This window comes from Buceros rhinoceros, unplaced genomic scaffold (assembly GCF_000710305.1).
Source record: "Buceros rhinoceros silvestris isolate BGI_N320 unplaced genomic scaffold, ASM71030v1 scaffold2960, whole genome shotgun sequence".
Classification (NCBI taxonomy): Eukaryota; Metazoa; Chordata; class Aves; order Bucerotiformes; family Bucerotidae; genus Buceros; species Buceros rhinoceros.
The window spans coordinates 24,678-41,123 of record NW_010388840.1 but is presented as its reverse complement, the minus strand read 5'-3'; the positions used below and the strand labels follow the sequence as shown (position 1 = coordinate 41,123).

Below are 16,446 nucleotides of genomic sequence, written 5' to 3'. Positions count from 1 at the left end.
CAGCAGCGCCGCAGCAGCCACGCGCTAGCAGCACACCTCTAGCTGTGTCACGCTGTGCTGGGTTTGCCAAAGCACAGTTCTGCTGGGAAGCCGCCTCTGAACTCAACAGCATGCAACACCAGCTGGGTAACTTGGGGCATGCTCCCACAGCCTCTGCACCAACTGGAACACAGGAAGTTCCACCTGACCATGAGGAAAAACGTCTCTTCTGCGAGAGCATTAGAACTAGGCTGCCCGGAGAGGCTGTGGAGTCTCCTTCGCTGGAGAGGTTCAAACCCTGCTCAGACACGTTCCTGTGCAACCTGCTCTGGGTGAACCTGCTGTAGCAGGGGGTGGACTGGATGATCTCCAGAGGTCCCTTCCAACCCCCACTGTTCTATGATTCTGTGAAACAACCCAAAGCTAAGCTGGGGAGATGTGGAAGACAGGAAAGTATCACCTTGTTGATACGCAGGACATGATCTCTGAGGACAGCACAACTGCTCTTAGCACAAATGAGTGAGCAGCTCAGGGGTGAGCAGTGCCACAGAGCAATTTGGGGAGGCACAAATACACAAACGGCAGCATTTGGTTGTGTGACAACAGAGATGCCAACTGGAGGGACAGGAGGCAGGAACTGCACTGAAATAGCTGGTATTGCCAGAGGCTGAAGCAGACTTGTGGTAAAAATAGCACAGTAATGTAAATCAGTGCTGCAGTATCCAGTGACAACAAACCTCTTAAAAGCAAGTGCCTTCCTTACAGTTGAGCTTGTTACAAGGAGTTGCTAATGTAGTAACAGCCAGTGTCAGGTCTGCGTAAACTGCCACTGACCACGAAGAGGAACAGCTGGTACTGTTCAACTGCTCTGAAAATCTGAGAGAGCATGGCACTTACTCCACGGTTGGAACGAATTTTCAGAAAGACACCATCGTTCTGATCAGACACGAGACGAGGGGTGGGTTGCTAAATGCTATTTTTTAATTTGGCAATATAAAAATACCCTTTGGTGCTGCTGTTCTCTACCACTGATAGTAGATTTCATAACAACCCTGTACCAACATTCATGTGATAAATAAATGGCATGCTGGAAAACAGCGTTCACTTTTCCCGAGGAACAACTTGCTTCATTCAGGTTCTTGCGTACTGTGTATTAATACTGAAGTGACAGCAACCAGAGAGAAAAACACCTATTAGTACACCGTATCGGCAGTCAGCCAACAGCCATACCTTTTACAGACTGCGCCTGAAATTATGCAGATGTAGAAAGAGCTTGTAAGGAACATTCAAAAGAAAAAATAAATTTCTGTTTCTTCTCTTCGAGGAACTGTACTAGAGGCATGAACTAACTTACGGAACTGTGAGAATAGCCAGACAGTTAGGCTTATCCCTCCTTTTCCAGGAACTAACACTACTCAAATCAAAGCTTTTCAGCAGCTTCATTCCTTCTGCTGCGACAGTCTCTAGTCTCTGATTCTCCACTGAAGTCTTTGCACACTCTGCTCAACATCCGTCACCTCTTGTTCATTACAAATCTCTTCCTTCATCTGAAACAGCAAAAACTACTGAAAAAAGGCTATGGTAAAAAAAACAAAAAAAGAAGAGACGTGAAGTACCCTCTTTCTCCTTCCCAGTAAGTCAGTCTGTCTTAAGACCAGTTGCAATGATCCATCAGAGTAAAGCAAACAGCAGCACCTCAGCAGAGCTGCAGAGCAGCAGCCTGCAGAACACGGGCTGGCCCTCAGCACAAAACCTGCACCAGAAGACAGACGCGGCGGGACTTGCTTCCCCTGTGCGCTGTAAATTTTCTCACATCAGTGTTATGACTCTGCATGCTTGTAGCTTAACACACAAACTCAAAAATACCCGGCAAGCTGGAAGACACAAAGAGAATCAGACATTGACTTCCGCTGAGAAATTCTGTCGTGGTTGGACCAGACATTTCAGCACAAATAGCAACAGGAGGTACGTGTTGCCCTGATGTAATTACATCCTGTTACAGACACAACTTTAGTGCTAATTGTGCTCAGACAGTCAAGGCACTCGAAAATCCCAAGGTATTTTCAATAACAGGAAAACGAGTCTGATTTATTGACCTTTATCTACTTTGAAAGTGGTTTTTCTTTTTCTTACTATCCCAAGCAACTAAAAAGAGGCAAATTAGCCTGGACTTTTTTGTCCAAGAATCAATGGAAGCTGACCACAACTTCCCCACATCATGGCCAAGCACAACACCTAGACAGGGGAGATGCCGGATTTAAAAATCTGACTTTTCAGACTGCCACAGTTTCAGACATTTCTTCATACATTAGCACTTCACTTTCATATATTTTAGAAAGTGGTGAAAGTTCTTTAAATGACTGGGGATATAAAAGCAGAATAAAATCATTTAAGAGCTGGGGAGCTAGTATTTCCTTCAGGAATAAAGTCCACATCGAAGCAGCCTGTACAGTGAGGATTTTGAACGCTGCATTTGGGCTCGGGAAGTGAGGCAGAGGGTGCAGAAGGTATCTCTCTCCTGCAACCTTTTAAGCTGTTACCTCCCACAAGCCACTTGTATGGGAATGTCTGGAAGAGAAAGCGGATTCAGTTATAACATCCTGACTTTGGAAAACTTTCAGCTCCCATTTGCAGCTCCAAAATAGTCTACTTAGAGAAGACATCAAGCATCCGTAACACTGCACTTCAATCCGAGGCTGGCCTGCCTTCAACAGTGAAACACAGACCAGAAAATACGAAACCCGGATGCCACGGTATTTTTAACACTGCACAAAACAAACAGAAATTAATAAACAGAGCATTTGTTCCTAACAAGAAGCCATATGGCTTAACAAAAAAGGAGATCTCCTGATGCTAACCAAATTGCTTAGTCTGCCAGAAAGTACTGAAATGAGAAGAAGAAGAAAACAATGGGATCAGATATCCAAAGTGTCTGAAGTTGCAAAATCTGGAAACTAAACGTGCAGGCAGACAGGTCCTTCTGTGCGAGCAAGCACAGGTCTTGTTTTTAAATACTGCGCAGCCAGCTGGGAATCCAAACATAAAACTGCTCCCCAGTCCTACGTGCTCTGCCTCGGCGAGGGCACCTTGCCCCACTTCTCAGCAACTCCTCTGGGCTGGAGCAGCACCGACCAGTTCCAGAGGGAGCCGTGTGTCCAGCCCGCAGTGCTCGCAGCAGGTAAGGGCGGCATGCAGCAAGAGAGCTCCCGCATTTATTTTGGATCTCTGGAACTGAGCTACAGCGGTTGAATTAAAGCCACATCCAAGAGCCCTGGATGCCACAGAGGGTTCCATACAGAGGCAAACTATCAGAAATCCCCTGTGATTTTCAAGGACTGTTCACATCACTGAGGAAAGAAGAAATAGAGGACTTCACTCTGCAGCAGCACTGGAAAAATACGGTAAACAGGTATTTTTCAATTTTCCTTCCTCATCGACATCTGGGAGTAGTCGGTAAACAAAGATCTGGTTTTGGAGCCTCAGACTGTGCTGCTGCAGACCTTGAGAGGACAGCTCTGGGGAGACGCAGCAAGTGGTGAATGCAATGCTGATCCTGGCACAGCAACCCGCAGGCCACGTGTCCACAGGGAGTCAAGCAGAAAGTGCAGGTCCTTGAACCTGGAGCAGGGATCACAGGTTTCTGGAGAAGAAAAGAGAATCTGTTTGCTTCCTGGCATCAGAGCACCATTATTGCATTCTCTGTTCACACGCTGACAGGACTCATCCTGAGTGCCCTGAGAAACCAAGCCAGTCCCGATGGAGTAACACTTCAAAGGGAGAAGAAATTAGAAATCTTCTGAGGGCTAGAGACTAGTTAACTTCAAAACGGCTGGATTCAAGAAGGGAGTGTGATGTTCCTGGTATCTACTAGAACCACAAAGGAAAGAGGAAGAGAGAAGAGAAGCTGTAAGAGGGTAAGCCTTACAGTTGTATGAAAATTTGGTCCATCTCGTCACAAAATCATTTACCAACTGCTCCCTAAGCTCCTGCACACCTGGATGGGTATGCAAGGTCCAAAGGAGAAACGCCAGACTACCTTATTTAAAGGACACCAGTAACCAGCTGGTCGCTGAAAGAGGAACAAGCAAAACAATGAAACAAGTAAAAACTCCCCAGAAAACTTGATGAATGCTGGCTGGAGCCTCAGAAGCAATGACAATGCTTTGTGCAGACCCATGGAGAAAACTAAAGATCGGAGTAGAAAGAGCATTTGGGAAAATAAATGCACACACTCACAGAACTACAGTAAATTATAAGAACAGTGTAAAAAAGGCCGTTGGTAAGCACACCGACAGCTGTGGTTAGTGCATCAGGAGAGGCCGTAAGGAACAGCCTACACAGCACGAAGTGCAAACCACTTTCAAGCAGTGCTAGTAATTTTGCATGTACCCAATGTATTTCTGACTCACACCTCAGATTGATTTCTCCATCTGCCAGAGTCCCAGATTTACCTTTTAGTTCCTAATTATTCTCCTGAAAACTAACTTCTCTTTTATAACTTAGTCCCTTACGATTGCCTATACACTGCTTTCTGTAATGAAAACCTGCTTCTCAGCTGGGTCAGATGTGAACCCACAGAGCCGTTTTGCTCCCCACTCCCACCCCTTTCACCTCAGATTGATTTCTCCATCTGCCAGAGTCCCAGATTTACCTTTTAGTTCCTAATTATTCTCCTGAAAACTAACTTCTCTTTTATAACTTAGTCCCTTACGATTGCCTATACACTGCTTTCTGTAATGAAAACCTGCTTCTCAGCTGGGTCAGATGTGAACCCACAGAGCCGTTTTGCTCCCCACTCCCACCCCTTTTTGTTTTTTTAACTAAATGGCTTCACTCTCCCTACCCTTTTCCACCTTCTCTGTTTTGACAGCAGCAACTGTTTTGAGAAGAAGAGTAGTCACTGTTATATCAACATGTGGAGGCTCCAAGTTTCTACGAAGCACCAATTCCAAAAGTAATCAGGTGTACTGTCCAAGAGAATATCATGAAAATTGCTGTTTCTTTGACTGGTTTAGCTCTTTTTACTTAATCACAGAAAATTTCCACCCTTCAGTCATCAGCCCACCAGGACACACTATCTTCCCCCCACAAAAGCTGTTCCTCAGCACACATCTCCTTTCTGCTTTTATTGTTTTCAGCCTCTGCTTTGGCCTCTGCTCTCTGAGAACAGAGGAGCAATCTGGAGGACCTAGTAGTGGTACTGCTACAAAAAGGAGGATAATGACAGAAGTACAGAGAAATGAAGGCATAAATAAGAAGTGAGGAGCTCTGTCCAGCAGAACAGAGAAATCAGAGAACTGGAAGACTCTCTCTCAGGAGCATTACAAAGCACGTAACTGTGATTCCGTCACTCCAGTGACTCCATCACCGTGCAGATGTCCTCTCAACGTTTACCTCAGACACTGTGGGGCACATCTTCAGCAGGGGATTGCTCAGGCAGCAGCAAACTGACAGGACACCCTGATCCTGTGTATGTGGCCATGTGCTGTAACCTTATTCTGCACTTTCTCTTCGTCAGTTTGCATTTAGGAAAGGAATTATTTGCTAAAGTAGAAACAGACTTTATCATATCAGCTGCTGTGCCCCATTCTGCCCCAGTTCAGCAGTGCTGCACCAGCTCCTGCCAACAGACTCCACTCTGACAGCTGCTGTATTTTCAAGTAAAATTTAGAAAGACGACATTGCCCTTCCTAGAAGAGTAATTCCCACAGTGCGCAAAGATTTACCTGCACACACAGAGGCACTTACACTTGCTTTATGCGGGACAAGCACCATACCTCATTCCTTCTGTCGACCTGTTCTGGTAGTTTCGGTAGAGCTGCGGAACACCTAACATCGCCTCAGTGAACACCGCAAGGAAGCCCAGCATTTCCACAAAGAGAGATGAGTCAAGCCAGAGGTAAGTGATGTAACCGGTCACGCCAGTGAAGGTCAGCACACACTGGATGTAGTCTGTAAACTTGCTCCAATGCCAAAAATAGTTCAAGTCAAAATCTGCAACAGAATAGGAATAGAAGAAAAAAAATGTTTTCCCAACCGTCCTTAAACTTAATCTGAGTGGAATTGAGAACTGGGAAGCATGAGGGAGCCACTGTCAGTCTTTGAAGATAAGGAAAGGTAGAAAATGAGGGAAAAGACTAAAAAAAAAACAAAACCAAACAAAAAAACCCCCACCAAACTCAAAACCAACAAGAAAAATAAAAAATATGAGTCTTGACATGGAAAACATTTTGAAGGGAACATTCAATAAACCAAAACCTTGCAAAGTACTAAAACAGTTACAGAAATGACTTAAAGGGAAAGCCTTGACTTTCAGGTATCAAAGGTGCAGGACTCTGGCTATGACTCTAGCAGGAAGCATTGCACAAAACACTTCCCAATACCCAGTGCAGGCCCCCAGCACATCAGCACAGGCGCTCTCTCTCCTAGGTCAGCATCTCTAGGTCAGCATCTTCAAAGTGCCTCAATATAAGCTGCCTAGAAGGTCTCCTGAGTCCACAGCTCTGCTCCCTGGCACAGCACGAGGCAAGCTGCCCTGTGCAGCAGGTACAGCTTTACCGAGATCAGTGCAAGGCTGTGACAAGACGTGCCCCTGGAACAAGTCTATCCCCAGACATCACCACGTTTCACTCCAAGGGCAAAATGCGCTTCGCTCTTGCCGCTGCCAGTACCGATGAGGGCAGGAGCACTATACCTCAAAACACAGCATCCCCTCTCAAGAGCAGTAGGGAACGAAAAAACAACCGCAGCGTTGGCTTGGTACATGAAGAGCACACTGCTGGAAGGTATGTAGCTATCTTACCGATGAATAATAGAACATGCAACCCCACTACCACTGATTGTAGAGCAAATGAACAATGTCATTTTGAATAGTAAGAACTCTGCAATAACTGATCATGAGCAGGTGCTTTCATGTCTTCCTTCCTTAAAAGCAGCCAAAGTCAAAAATACCTACCTCAGATGAGCTGCATCCTGGTGATTAGCAAAATGAACCATCACCCTAACAGGGTTATTACAACCAGCCCAAATATGTGGAACACCCCGGCACACCACTAGGAGATTTCTGTTGCTGCCTCCCCAGCAGGAGTACAGAGCACTACAAAAAAGTTCTGCTGTTAGCTGCGGCAGGGAAGACCCTGACCTCCCCTCACACTAACACACTCAGGGAAAGGGGAATACAGGCACTCAGCTGCCTAGGGATACACAGACACATGCCAAATAAGAGGTTCATTTTCTGCAGCTTTTCATGCTTCCATATCCTCCTCAGTCTGACCCTCAGACTCTCTTTATTCCAGTCTCCCCTTTTTAGTACTCAGCAAACTCATGCTTCAAGACGACTACTGCCTCCAGCCGAAGCATTTTACTTTTCCACACAAAAAGGGAGGCAGAACTGGCCAGGAGCCGCACCCAACCATCACCCAGAATTTAATTCAATCTTCTGTGGCAACACCACTGTCAGTGTATCGTTGACCCTCAGTATTTTATGGAAATAGCTCTTCAGCCTCAAAACTCGGGAACACAAGCCTAAATAAAAGGTAGACCCAGTGCTGGCACAGCCCATAGAGCATGTGAGCATCATGCTTTTCTGGAGCTTTGTGATGGCTTACCTTTTCGGAGACGAAGGAAGAACAGAGCAGAAGGAAGTAGAAAAAGGAAGGCACAGGACAACCAAAAGGCAGGAAAAGCATTATCCATTTTAACGTATCTCTATTGCGTTTTGTGGAGAGGAGCCGAGTCAATGAGAACCTCTGACAAAGCAGAAGGAACAAAAGACATCCAAAACTCCCATTCCCTTCACTTTGCCTGACCTACATCTCCACAACATAAAATAGCACAAGGCTTAACAGTGTAAACTCACGCTAATTTTGCCAGCTTCACGAGCAACACCAAGCAAATGGCCTGACTCCACACCACAGATCTTACACTCACAAGAGGTGCTCTCTGAGACAGGCATTTGGGCTTACCATGGTGACAGAATAATGAACAATGGAAAAGGGGCTGAAGAGGAGGGTAAAGTTGGTGAGGCTTCCCCTTCCATTCCAGGAAAGGAGAGCTACTGATGGATCTGGAGTAAGACATGGCTGCTACTTTTACCAAATCATTTCTTTAAACCTTCTGGGGTGTTCTCACACAGCCTTCAGTTTCTTCACAGACAGCTACAGCACTGGCTCTTAATCCTCAAAAAGGCATTTCCACTTCAGAGCTCTCACTTTCAAACATGCTTGCTGGAAAATTTGCGTTTACTTTCCAGCAAGGGTCATTCTGCTTTGATACAGTGTTTGACAGATATGGCCTCAGACCAACACCTGAAAAACAGCAACTGGTGGCAAGAACACATGAAGCACACTCTTCCAGACAGTTCCAGCCCTAGAAGAGAGCATCTTGGCTCTCAAGATAGCTATACAGTCATTACACCTTGAATCCCGGACAGCCTCAGCTTGGATCTGGTTGCTGTGCTGCCTTGAGCATGCAGGACCCTTGGCCCCTCACTCATTACACCCTCCCACCAGCTGTCAGAGCTGCCCTCCGTACACTGTGCTTCTCTTGCGTTCTCCACGTGCTCAAGGATCCTGTACACCAAGTTCTTATTTCCCCAAGTTCATGTTCATAACAGAAATGAAAGAACGAAATCTACACTGGGGTGCAAAAGTTTCGGAAGTTCATAGAACAAAAAGTCAACGTTCACTCAGCTACTGTGAGGCCAGCTACAAAACCCATGGACCCACACAAACACTTCAACGTGCCATCACCTCCTGCCACACCAGCTGGTCGTGTGCGTACGCACTGCTGCTGCATTGAAGGCTATTTCCACTCACGTAAGTACTAACGACCCCAAACCTAGTATTAGCTGCCAAAAAATCTGGTAATGATGATAATTTACTCATCATCTTTAGTCTGAATATCTTAAGTGCTATTTCTATTACAAGAGCACACACACAGATGAGAAAACTCTCACGTGAAATAGGACTTCAGCTGAAGCAGGAGAGTTAGTTACTAGACACTGAGGTTCTCTTTTGCTCAAAACTGTCACGATGCTGTAGAGTCTCCATTCTGCTCTATTAGCTTATGAGTAAGTTCTAGTTTCTGCTATAAATTTTGCTTGGTAATGTTATCCAGAAAGAAAGACAGACAGACCGACCAAATGAGATAAGAACCATCATAACCTTGGTAACAGCCTTACAGAAAAACATCCAAATTATCTTGGAAACAACCCAACAGACAATCACTAATTGCTCTACTTAACAAATGTATTTTCCAAATACAGAGGTCTGTTTTAGGACACGCCATATCACCAAACTCTGCATTACCAACTACTTCCAAGAAGAAATAAAAGAACATCTGAACTTACAAAAAAACCCCAGAGTGGAGAATGGCATACCTGACCTTTCACATGAGTCACAGTTTCTCTGGCCCTTACTTGAACTGAGAAACTGTTCTGCCACATGATTGCTTCTTTTTAACCATGGCTGAAGCTTGATCTTCTCTGACAAATGGTTTCAAAAATTCAGACGGGGGGAGGGGAAGGAAAAAAAAAAAACATCACATACCCATCACTTCAAGGTCTGGAAATAAACTGTGACTCACTTTTCCAAGTGGCTCCTTTCTCAAGGGGGTCCAAACACATTAGCTCTGTAATAGGAGACATACTGTCAAAGAAAAAAACGTTGGTTGTGCTGAGTACTGTGACAGGTATGCAAAAAAAGGCTTTTAAATGCTTAAAAACAAAAGAGAACTGTGCCTTCAAAAAAAAACAAAAGGAAGAAAAAATAAAAATCCACATGAGTGTGCAGACCAGTCCTGTCCTCCTTCACAGAGACCAATCTGCAGCAGAGGAGAGGCAGATGCAGCCACAGCTGTCCTAAGTAGAGAGCCAAAGGACTGCTCCCTGGGCCGTGTCACCTGAGGTGCAGAACTGAACAGAGTTCTAAATATTATTGTAAACGTTATTCACATTTGAAGAAAATCATTAATAATATAAACAGTATTGGGATTTTTACACCCCCTCCCCCAGGAAACATCATCCCTTTTCTTTGAAAAGATAAAACAGGAAATCCCACTGCACCACAGTTTATTTCTACCAAACATCTTAAAATCTGCCCAGGTTAAATCTGGATGCCTATCTGGCTCTTTCCTGGAATGGGAAGACACTGCTTGCACAGCTCACCCCATTCACTCGCTCCCCATTCTGCCCAGAGAGAACTTCGTGATATGCAGCTCAAACGGTAGCGCCCTGTGACTAGCATCCCAGGTGGACCCGCACTGGCACCGCCGCAGTGAGAGGCACTATACCGTGTCACCCATGCCCCGGCCCTTTGATCCACTCTGAGCTGCATTTTAACATGTTAATCCACTGATAGATGAGCGATTTATGTTGGAAAATCCTATTGGGAGTAGGAGCAGCTCAGGACGTTCTTTGTGCACTGACTGGAGAAGTCCACACAGCTTGAGGGTGAATACAGATAAGACAGAAAGAGCTCCTCCAGGAGGCGCATCGGATGTCAGATACAAAAACCGTAAAGCAGGCAGAGACAGCATTGCAAATAGCCATGGTTAGCAGCAGCCAGGCCGTAATGCCAGCAGTAAATCCAAGGTTCTGACGTGGGAGAGATGCCAAGTGACACAAAGACAAGTCTGCTGTATTGACTTTCACTTGAGGATGACACGGTGGTCCAAACAGTTACATTATTTTTAGTCGAGAAGCATTTCTTACCCAGTCAGCTACCACGCTAGTTCCTTTTGGGAAAGTGAAGCAAGGCCTTTGACATCCTAAGTATTAATTCCTGTAGCTCTCAAGTTCTCTTGCTAGTTGCATCTTATTTAGTGCCTTGACCTTTCTAATTTTGCACCCACATCCTTGCACTACATTCACTTGTCTTTAGCCTTTTAACCCCGTTACCACTCTTTGTTTGGTTCCCTCTTGCATTTGAGGCTAAGGAAGAGGTTGCAATTCACATTCCCTGTCTTTGCAAGGTGTGAGAGTTTGCACGTGAGCCCTTTGTATAGCCTCACCAAGGAAATTAACTCTTTCTTTCTTATGAAGGCTGCTGTCTTATTTTACTGTGCTCCTCCCGCTCCTTACCCACCCCATCGATTCCCAGCCATTCAGCCAGGCTGCCTCCCATACCCAAGCCCTTGCTCTCCCGTACGGAAAACACTGTGCACTACCTCTTTGGAAGAGCATGCTGGCTGGTTTCTGCTCCAGAGTGCCCTTCTAACCAGATGCCTGGGTAGTTAATCCTCCTCCCCGCAGGTCATGTCATGTGCTTTGGGAGATGGCTGTTCAAAGAGCTTTCAATTTCCCCTACCTAACTCTGGACCACAGCGCTGTCCACCTGCCCTAACTGCTCCTGTCACAGCCCACTTCTACGCACAAGCAAAGGTGTCCAGCCCGAGCAGCTGGTGTCCAACGCCTCCCTCAGCAACACTGGAATCCAAAACCAGAGGGCTTAGGTGTTGTGAAAGAGCCTGATAGCGGTAATTCAGCCAACCTAGAACAGTTAGAAAAGGCAGTCATGGCTGGGAATTATTTCAGGTTATTATCCATGGTCTCTTTATTGTAAAATGAACAGACAGTTCGAGGATGCAGGAGCCAGAACCTAAAACTCTCTGCCCTGCCTGTGGGTCTTAACCACTGGGCTATGGTGTGGCAGGCTCCTCCTCGCCTGCTCTTTTGCTTCTCTCAAGAAGCTTGTGGTCTCTGCTGTCAAAGGAGCTCAGCTCTGAGCACCAGACAAACACAGTGGCCCTCCTCAGCCCGGCCTGGCAACACGGGCGACTCTTTGGACAGTTGGGAGAGGCAGGCTTGTATCCCCCGGCTGACAAAAAAAATTAAGTCAGACTTTCCCCCCCAAGTGAGTACTCTAAGCTACATGCGGGCGCTGCGCTCAGCAGTAGCATCTGAGAATACATAAATTTTGGCAGATCCTCTGCAGAGGACTTGGGAGGCACCTGCCACGGGAGGTGGGTCCCGCGCAGCGGGCTCAAAAGGAGGCTTTTACAGATGCAGTCCTCCAGCTGCGGCAGAGCCTCAGGCATTTGCCTCAGACACCATCTGTCTCCATGGCAAACCGGATTTCAGATGTCTCATCTCAAAACAGCAGCAGGACCACAGAGCAGCGCAGCGGCTAGCGCTCCCCACCCAGCTCGTTCTGGGCAGCTCCCACCCCTGGTCCTCTGTGCTGAAACCCCTGCACGCCCCACTCAGGAAATAACCAGGGTGACAAAGGCAGGAAGGCTCTGCGTGACTGCTTCTGGGCACTCTGTATGTTCTTCTCTCACTCTCACCAACTCCATATCCAGCTAGGCACCTTCTTTCCTTCCAGAGACACGGCGGCAAGCAGCGTTAGAGACAGACAAGTGAGAACTGAGACATTCAGATTTTCTTTCTTCCTTTTTTAAGAAGTGATAAAAACCCTCAAAACACTGTCTGAAGCCAGCATTTCTTTTACACTTATGGTACAAAAGAGAAGAAATGAGAGCTGAGCACCAAAAACTGCTGGCTCCGATCCAAACCACTCTCCTTTTGAAAAAAAATGAGGGAATCCACCATCTTGCACAGTCTCTATAAAGATGCTAATATCACCATTCTCATCTCAGTTCCTTCAGGCCTGTGACAGAGGAATTTCTGCAGCTGTGTGTAGTTTCAGGTGTCTGCACAGCCCTGCCACCACAGCACTTGAGCATCTCTCCGTGTGCCTTTACCTTACCACACTCCTGTCTACAGGCTACTGTGAGCTGGCCTTCACGCTGGGTAGTACCTGAACATCGTCACTTCTTCCTCTCTAGCACAGCTAAGATGGGAGCAGAATATTCCAGAGGGTCTTGAACCTTCTGAAAATATCACCCCAGCCTACACTGAACACATTGCTGTCATTCAATGAAATCCATTTTTTCATCCTTTGGCCCACGCAGTGTCTTACCTTGGCCACATCTGGACTGATGTCAAGAGTTTCAACAGAGCCAGTCCTCCTAGTATTTGACTTTCCTTAAAGCCCCAGCACAAATTCCTTTAATTAACAAAAAGTAACCAGTAGATTTTCATGTGAGAGGGGGAAAATGTCAAATCTTAATTGCAGGAAAAAAGGCTGGAAGTGTGACCTTGAAGTGTTTTTAAAAGCCCACTGGAGATTTCAGTACTTGGCGGAGAACTGTTGAACACCTGAGAAGAGACACACAAGTCTGATGACACCTCCTTTACTTCAATATTAGCCCTGCCTCCCTCAGCTGTCTCCTCTAATTTGAAGGGAAGTACTTGCCTTGGTTCTCTTTGCCTCATTTTATGGGGTGTCATCAGCTTCTAAAATCCCCTGGGTCTCTGGTTTGTCACAGCAGGTTCACGGTTCTTCCCCACTATCAGGTTTATCACCAACTCTTTGTGCTCCTTCTCAAAAGGTTGTACATAAGTGGGATGACATTTTTCCAGCACTGTCCTCCCCTCAGGGCTTCTCATTTACTTTGCATACTGTCCCCTAGCATAACATACCCCTAAGCATCAGCAACTACTCTCCCTCTTCAGGTGCTACGAGGTCCTCTCTAACTCCTCACCAAAGGGAATCGGTAACTGCAAGGTTAAAAGACACACATTAGTTACAAGTACTCAAAAAAAAAAAAAATCACAGACAAATGCAAAGAAGTCAAACAATCCACACTCAATTTCATAACACCTTGCCTTTCCCAGTAATTTGCTACTTTTCTGATTTTATGGCCTTTGGTTTAAGGGAAACTTTTGAATACCGGTTAGCACAGTGGTCTTGACCAGGGACAATTACCAATAACAGCTTTATTGACCATTATGAGAACCTGGAAGAACAGAGATTGAAAAGGTACACTTAGTCTGCAGATTTTACCCCTGCTGCTAACACACACAGGACTAGTAAGAATGAAAACCTAAACCAAATTATTCCTAGCCTGGGTGCCTCCTGTGCAGCCGACAGCCTTTGCTGTGCTCTCCACAGCGTAATGCGCTTTGTACACAGCTTTGGTTTATAGGAGCATCCCAGTAAAGAGGAAAAAAAACATCTTCAAGAAAAATGCAGTTATTTAAACCCACAAAATTAGGTTGACCTCTCATTCATCTTTGATATTTTCCATCATCTTATAGGAGGACACAGAATTGTTCACGTCGCTGCTCTGCACTATTACCGGCCCTGTCAAAACTTTAATTGCTGTGTATGTTCAGACATAGACACCTAAAAAAGCTTGTACACACACATACCCTCCCTCAGTACAACTGCTCATGTTATAAGAATTCAAAAGAACGCCAAATTATAAAAGCAAGGGGGTTTGTTCTAATACAGAGGAAGTTTTAGCACAGCACATAGGATACCTGTGAACCAGGCTCCAACTGCAGCGCTCAGGGACTGCTGGTGGATGCCAGCTGAGCTGGGAAATCCACACGGCGCCAACACAGCCCAGCCATCTCTGCACATCACTGCAGAACGACGGTAACCAATTTTGGATGAGCCAAGAGCAGACTCCTCCCCTGCTCCCTCCGAACGAGCCTGCAGAAGCGTACTCTGGGCCAGTCTCTTCCAAAGCAAGGACAGTTCTCAGAGTTCTCCAGATGGCAGATGCTTTCAAGGCAATCTTGCAGGGGCACACTTGCAATCCCCTACCAGTTGACCTTGCACAACACAGGCCATCCAAACTCTGTTTTCTTCCCAAGTCCAGCTGAGAGAAAATGCCAGATCTGTACTCCTAGAGCAGGCCAGTAAAATCAGGAGCAGAAAAAAGACAGACAACGACCACTCCAATACACACCAATATGGCTACTAGGGCAAGGAACTTAGGCCTAGGTATATCCAAATCAGTGTATTTCCTCTGAGTGTGTTCCCTCTGTGAAGACTGGCCGGCCTCCTCAGTAACATCTCTGCTGAAACTACCTACTGTGTTACTGCTGCTTTCGCTTTTTCGGTACAGAAGAAGCGTCTCCTCTTTCTGGTCCAATATATTACCCATTCTTTAGTCACCGCCTCCATGAGATTGTCTCAACAGCCGACAAGAGCAGCTATTAGCTGTCCTAGCAGGTGACTGATGAAGGAGGACAGCCTAATAACTAGGCAGCTCATGACACTGGAAAGCCGCTGGAATGAGGTAGCTGTGGCGCAGAGAAATCGGTGCTATGAAAACAAGCTGTGTTTTGGACAGGTGGAGTGACAGCAGCATGAACAGCTTTAGAAACCGAATGAGATGAGAAAGCAGGCGCGTCACAGGAAGTCCTCCGCTGGAGGGGCAACGCGGGAGTGGAATGGTAAGTCCAAGACGCGCCTCAGCAGAGTTCGGATGACGGCGCTTTCGCTACAAACACTCCTGACTCTGCTCACCCCCTATGCCAAGAGCATCAAAAATCCCAAAGCAAGTCAAACTAAAGAAACAAACCCCCCAACCCTTGGCCTGCAAGCACAGCTCTTTGCTCCCAGCTGCGCTAATGAGGGAGGTGGCAGGTTAGAGCCGAGCTCCCTCTTGGCTGGATACGCCTTCCCATGCTAACTATAGAAAAAGACTTCCTTTTCTGACAGCACGCTAGGCAGGGATGATGAGAATATCACAGCCAGAAGAACGTGTAGTACCAGGTTACTATTTTTACAACCGTTTTAACAGCGTTTTACACTCCCCTCAGCACGGCTGATATAAGCGCTCACCCGCAGCCCTACCAGGCAGGACACAAAGGCCTCCAGACAAAAGGCTAACACAGACTAAGCAAAGCACTGCAGAGCAGCAGCCTTAGCTCCAGGTTCTTGTAGCTAAGAGTTATAAACTCTCTATGAAAACAGGTTGATTTATTTTGAATAGCTCCGAAACCTATTCTTTGAAGTTCAAGTCTCAGCAGGTATCAAGACTACTACAGTATTAGAAACAATACGCGCTTACCGTACTCCTCCTCATTCACAGACTGCAGTTAGAGAGGTGAATAGAAGTTCTTCTAAGAATTACAAAACCAAGCTGTGCATCAGCCCAGATGCAGGCTGCCTCAGATACCACCACGCCAGGGATTACCATGCCAGGTTGCATGTATAACACAGCAAGTTGCTCCCCGAACTCTGGCAGTAGCTGTCAGGTAGTATTTCAGCCTCCTTTTGAACTGAAGCTCTCTGGGGAAAATGCTGAATAGCCAGCAACTTGCCTCAGGATAAACGATCTCTCCCTTTTTCAGCCTTCTCTGCATCTGATGCACCTGAGACCTTATCTCCTGTATTGTGAAGACACCACAAGGAGAGGTTTTTTTTTTTCAGATACCAAAGTCAGCCATGAACACATGTGTTGGTATGTATACAACACCCAGCTGAACACTCTTCCTAAAAATACAAACCCTTCTCCTCATTCAGGGCTTTGGGGGGCAAGTTTAATCCTTGTTTCCTGGGTGACCCACCAGAGCCAAGACAAATTCTAGCCCCCAAACTGGACCTACGAATTTAGCATCCAGACAGAATTCTGCCTCGTGCAGCTGCCTGCTTTGCTGACCGCCTG

General features: G+C 46.2%; 1 protein-coding gene across 1 annotated transcript in view; it reads right to left on the bottom strand.

Moving 5' to 3' along the window:
* PQLC1 (PQ loop repeat containing 1) overlaps positions 1-16,446 on the bottom strand; it is a gene marked incomplete at its 5' end in the record, with an annotated part of 43,459 nt that overhangs the window by 2,340 nt on the left and 24,673 nt on the right. The window contains one exon of the mRNA XM_010131487.1: positions 5,757-5,973. Within this exon, the coding sequence (XP_010129789.1) occupies positions 5,757-5,973 (217 nt within the window). The remainder of the gene's footprint in view (positions 1-5,756; positions 5,974-16,446) is intronic.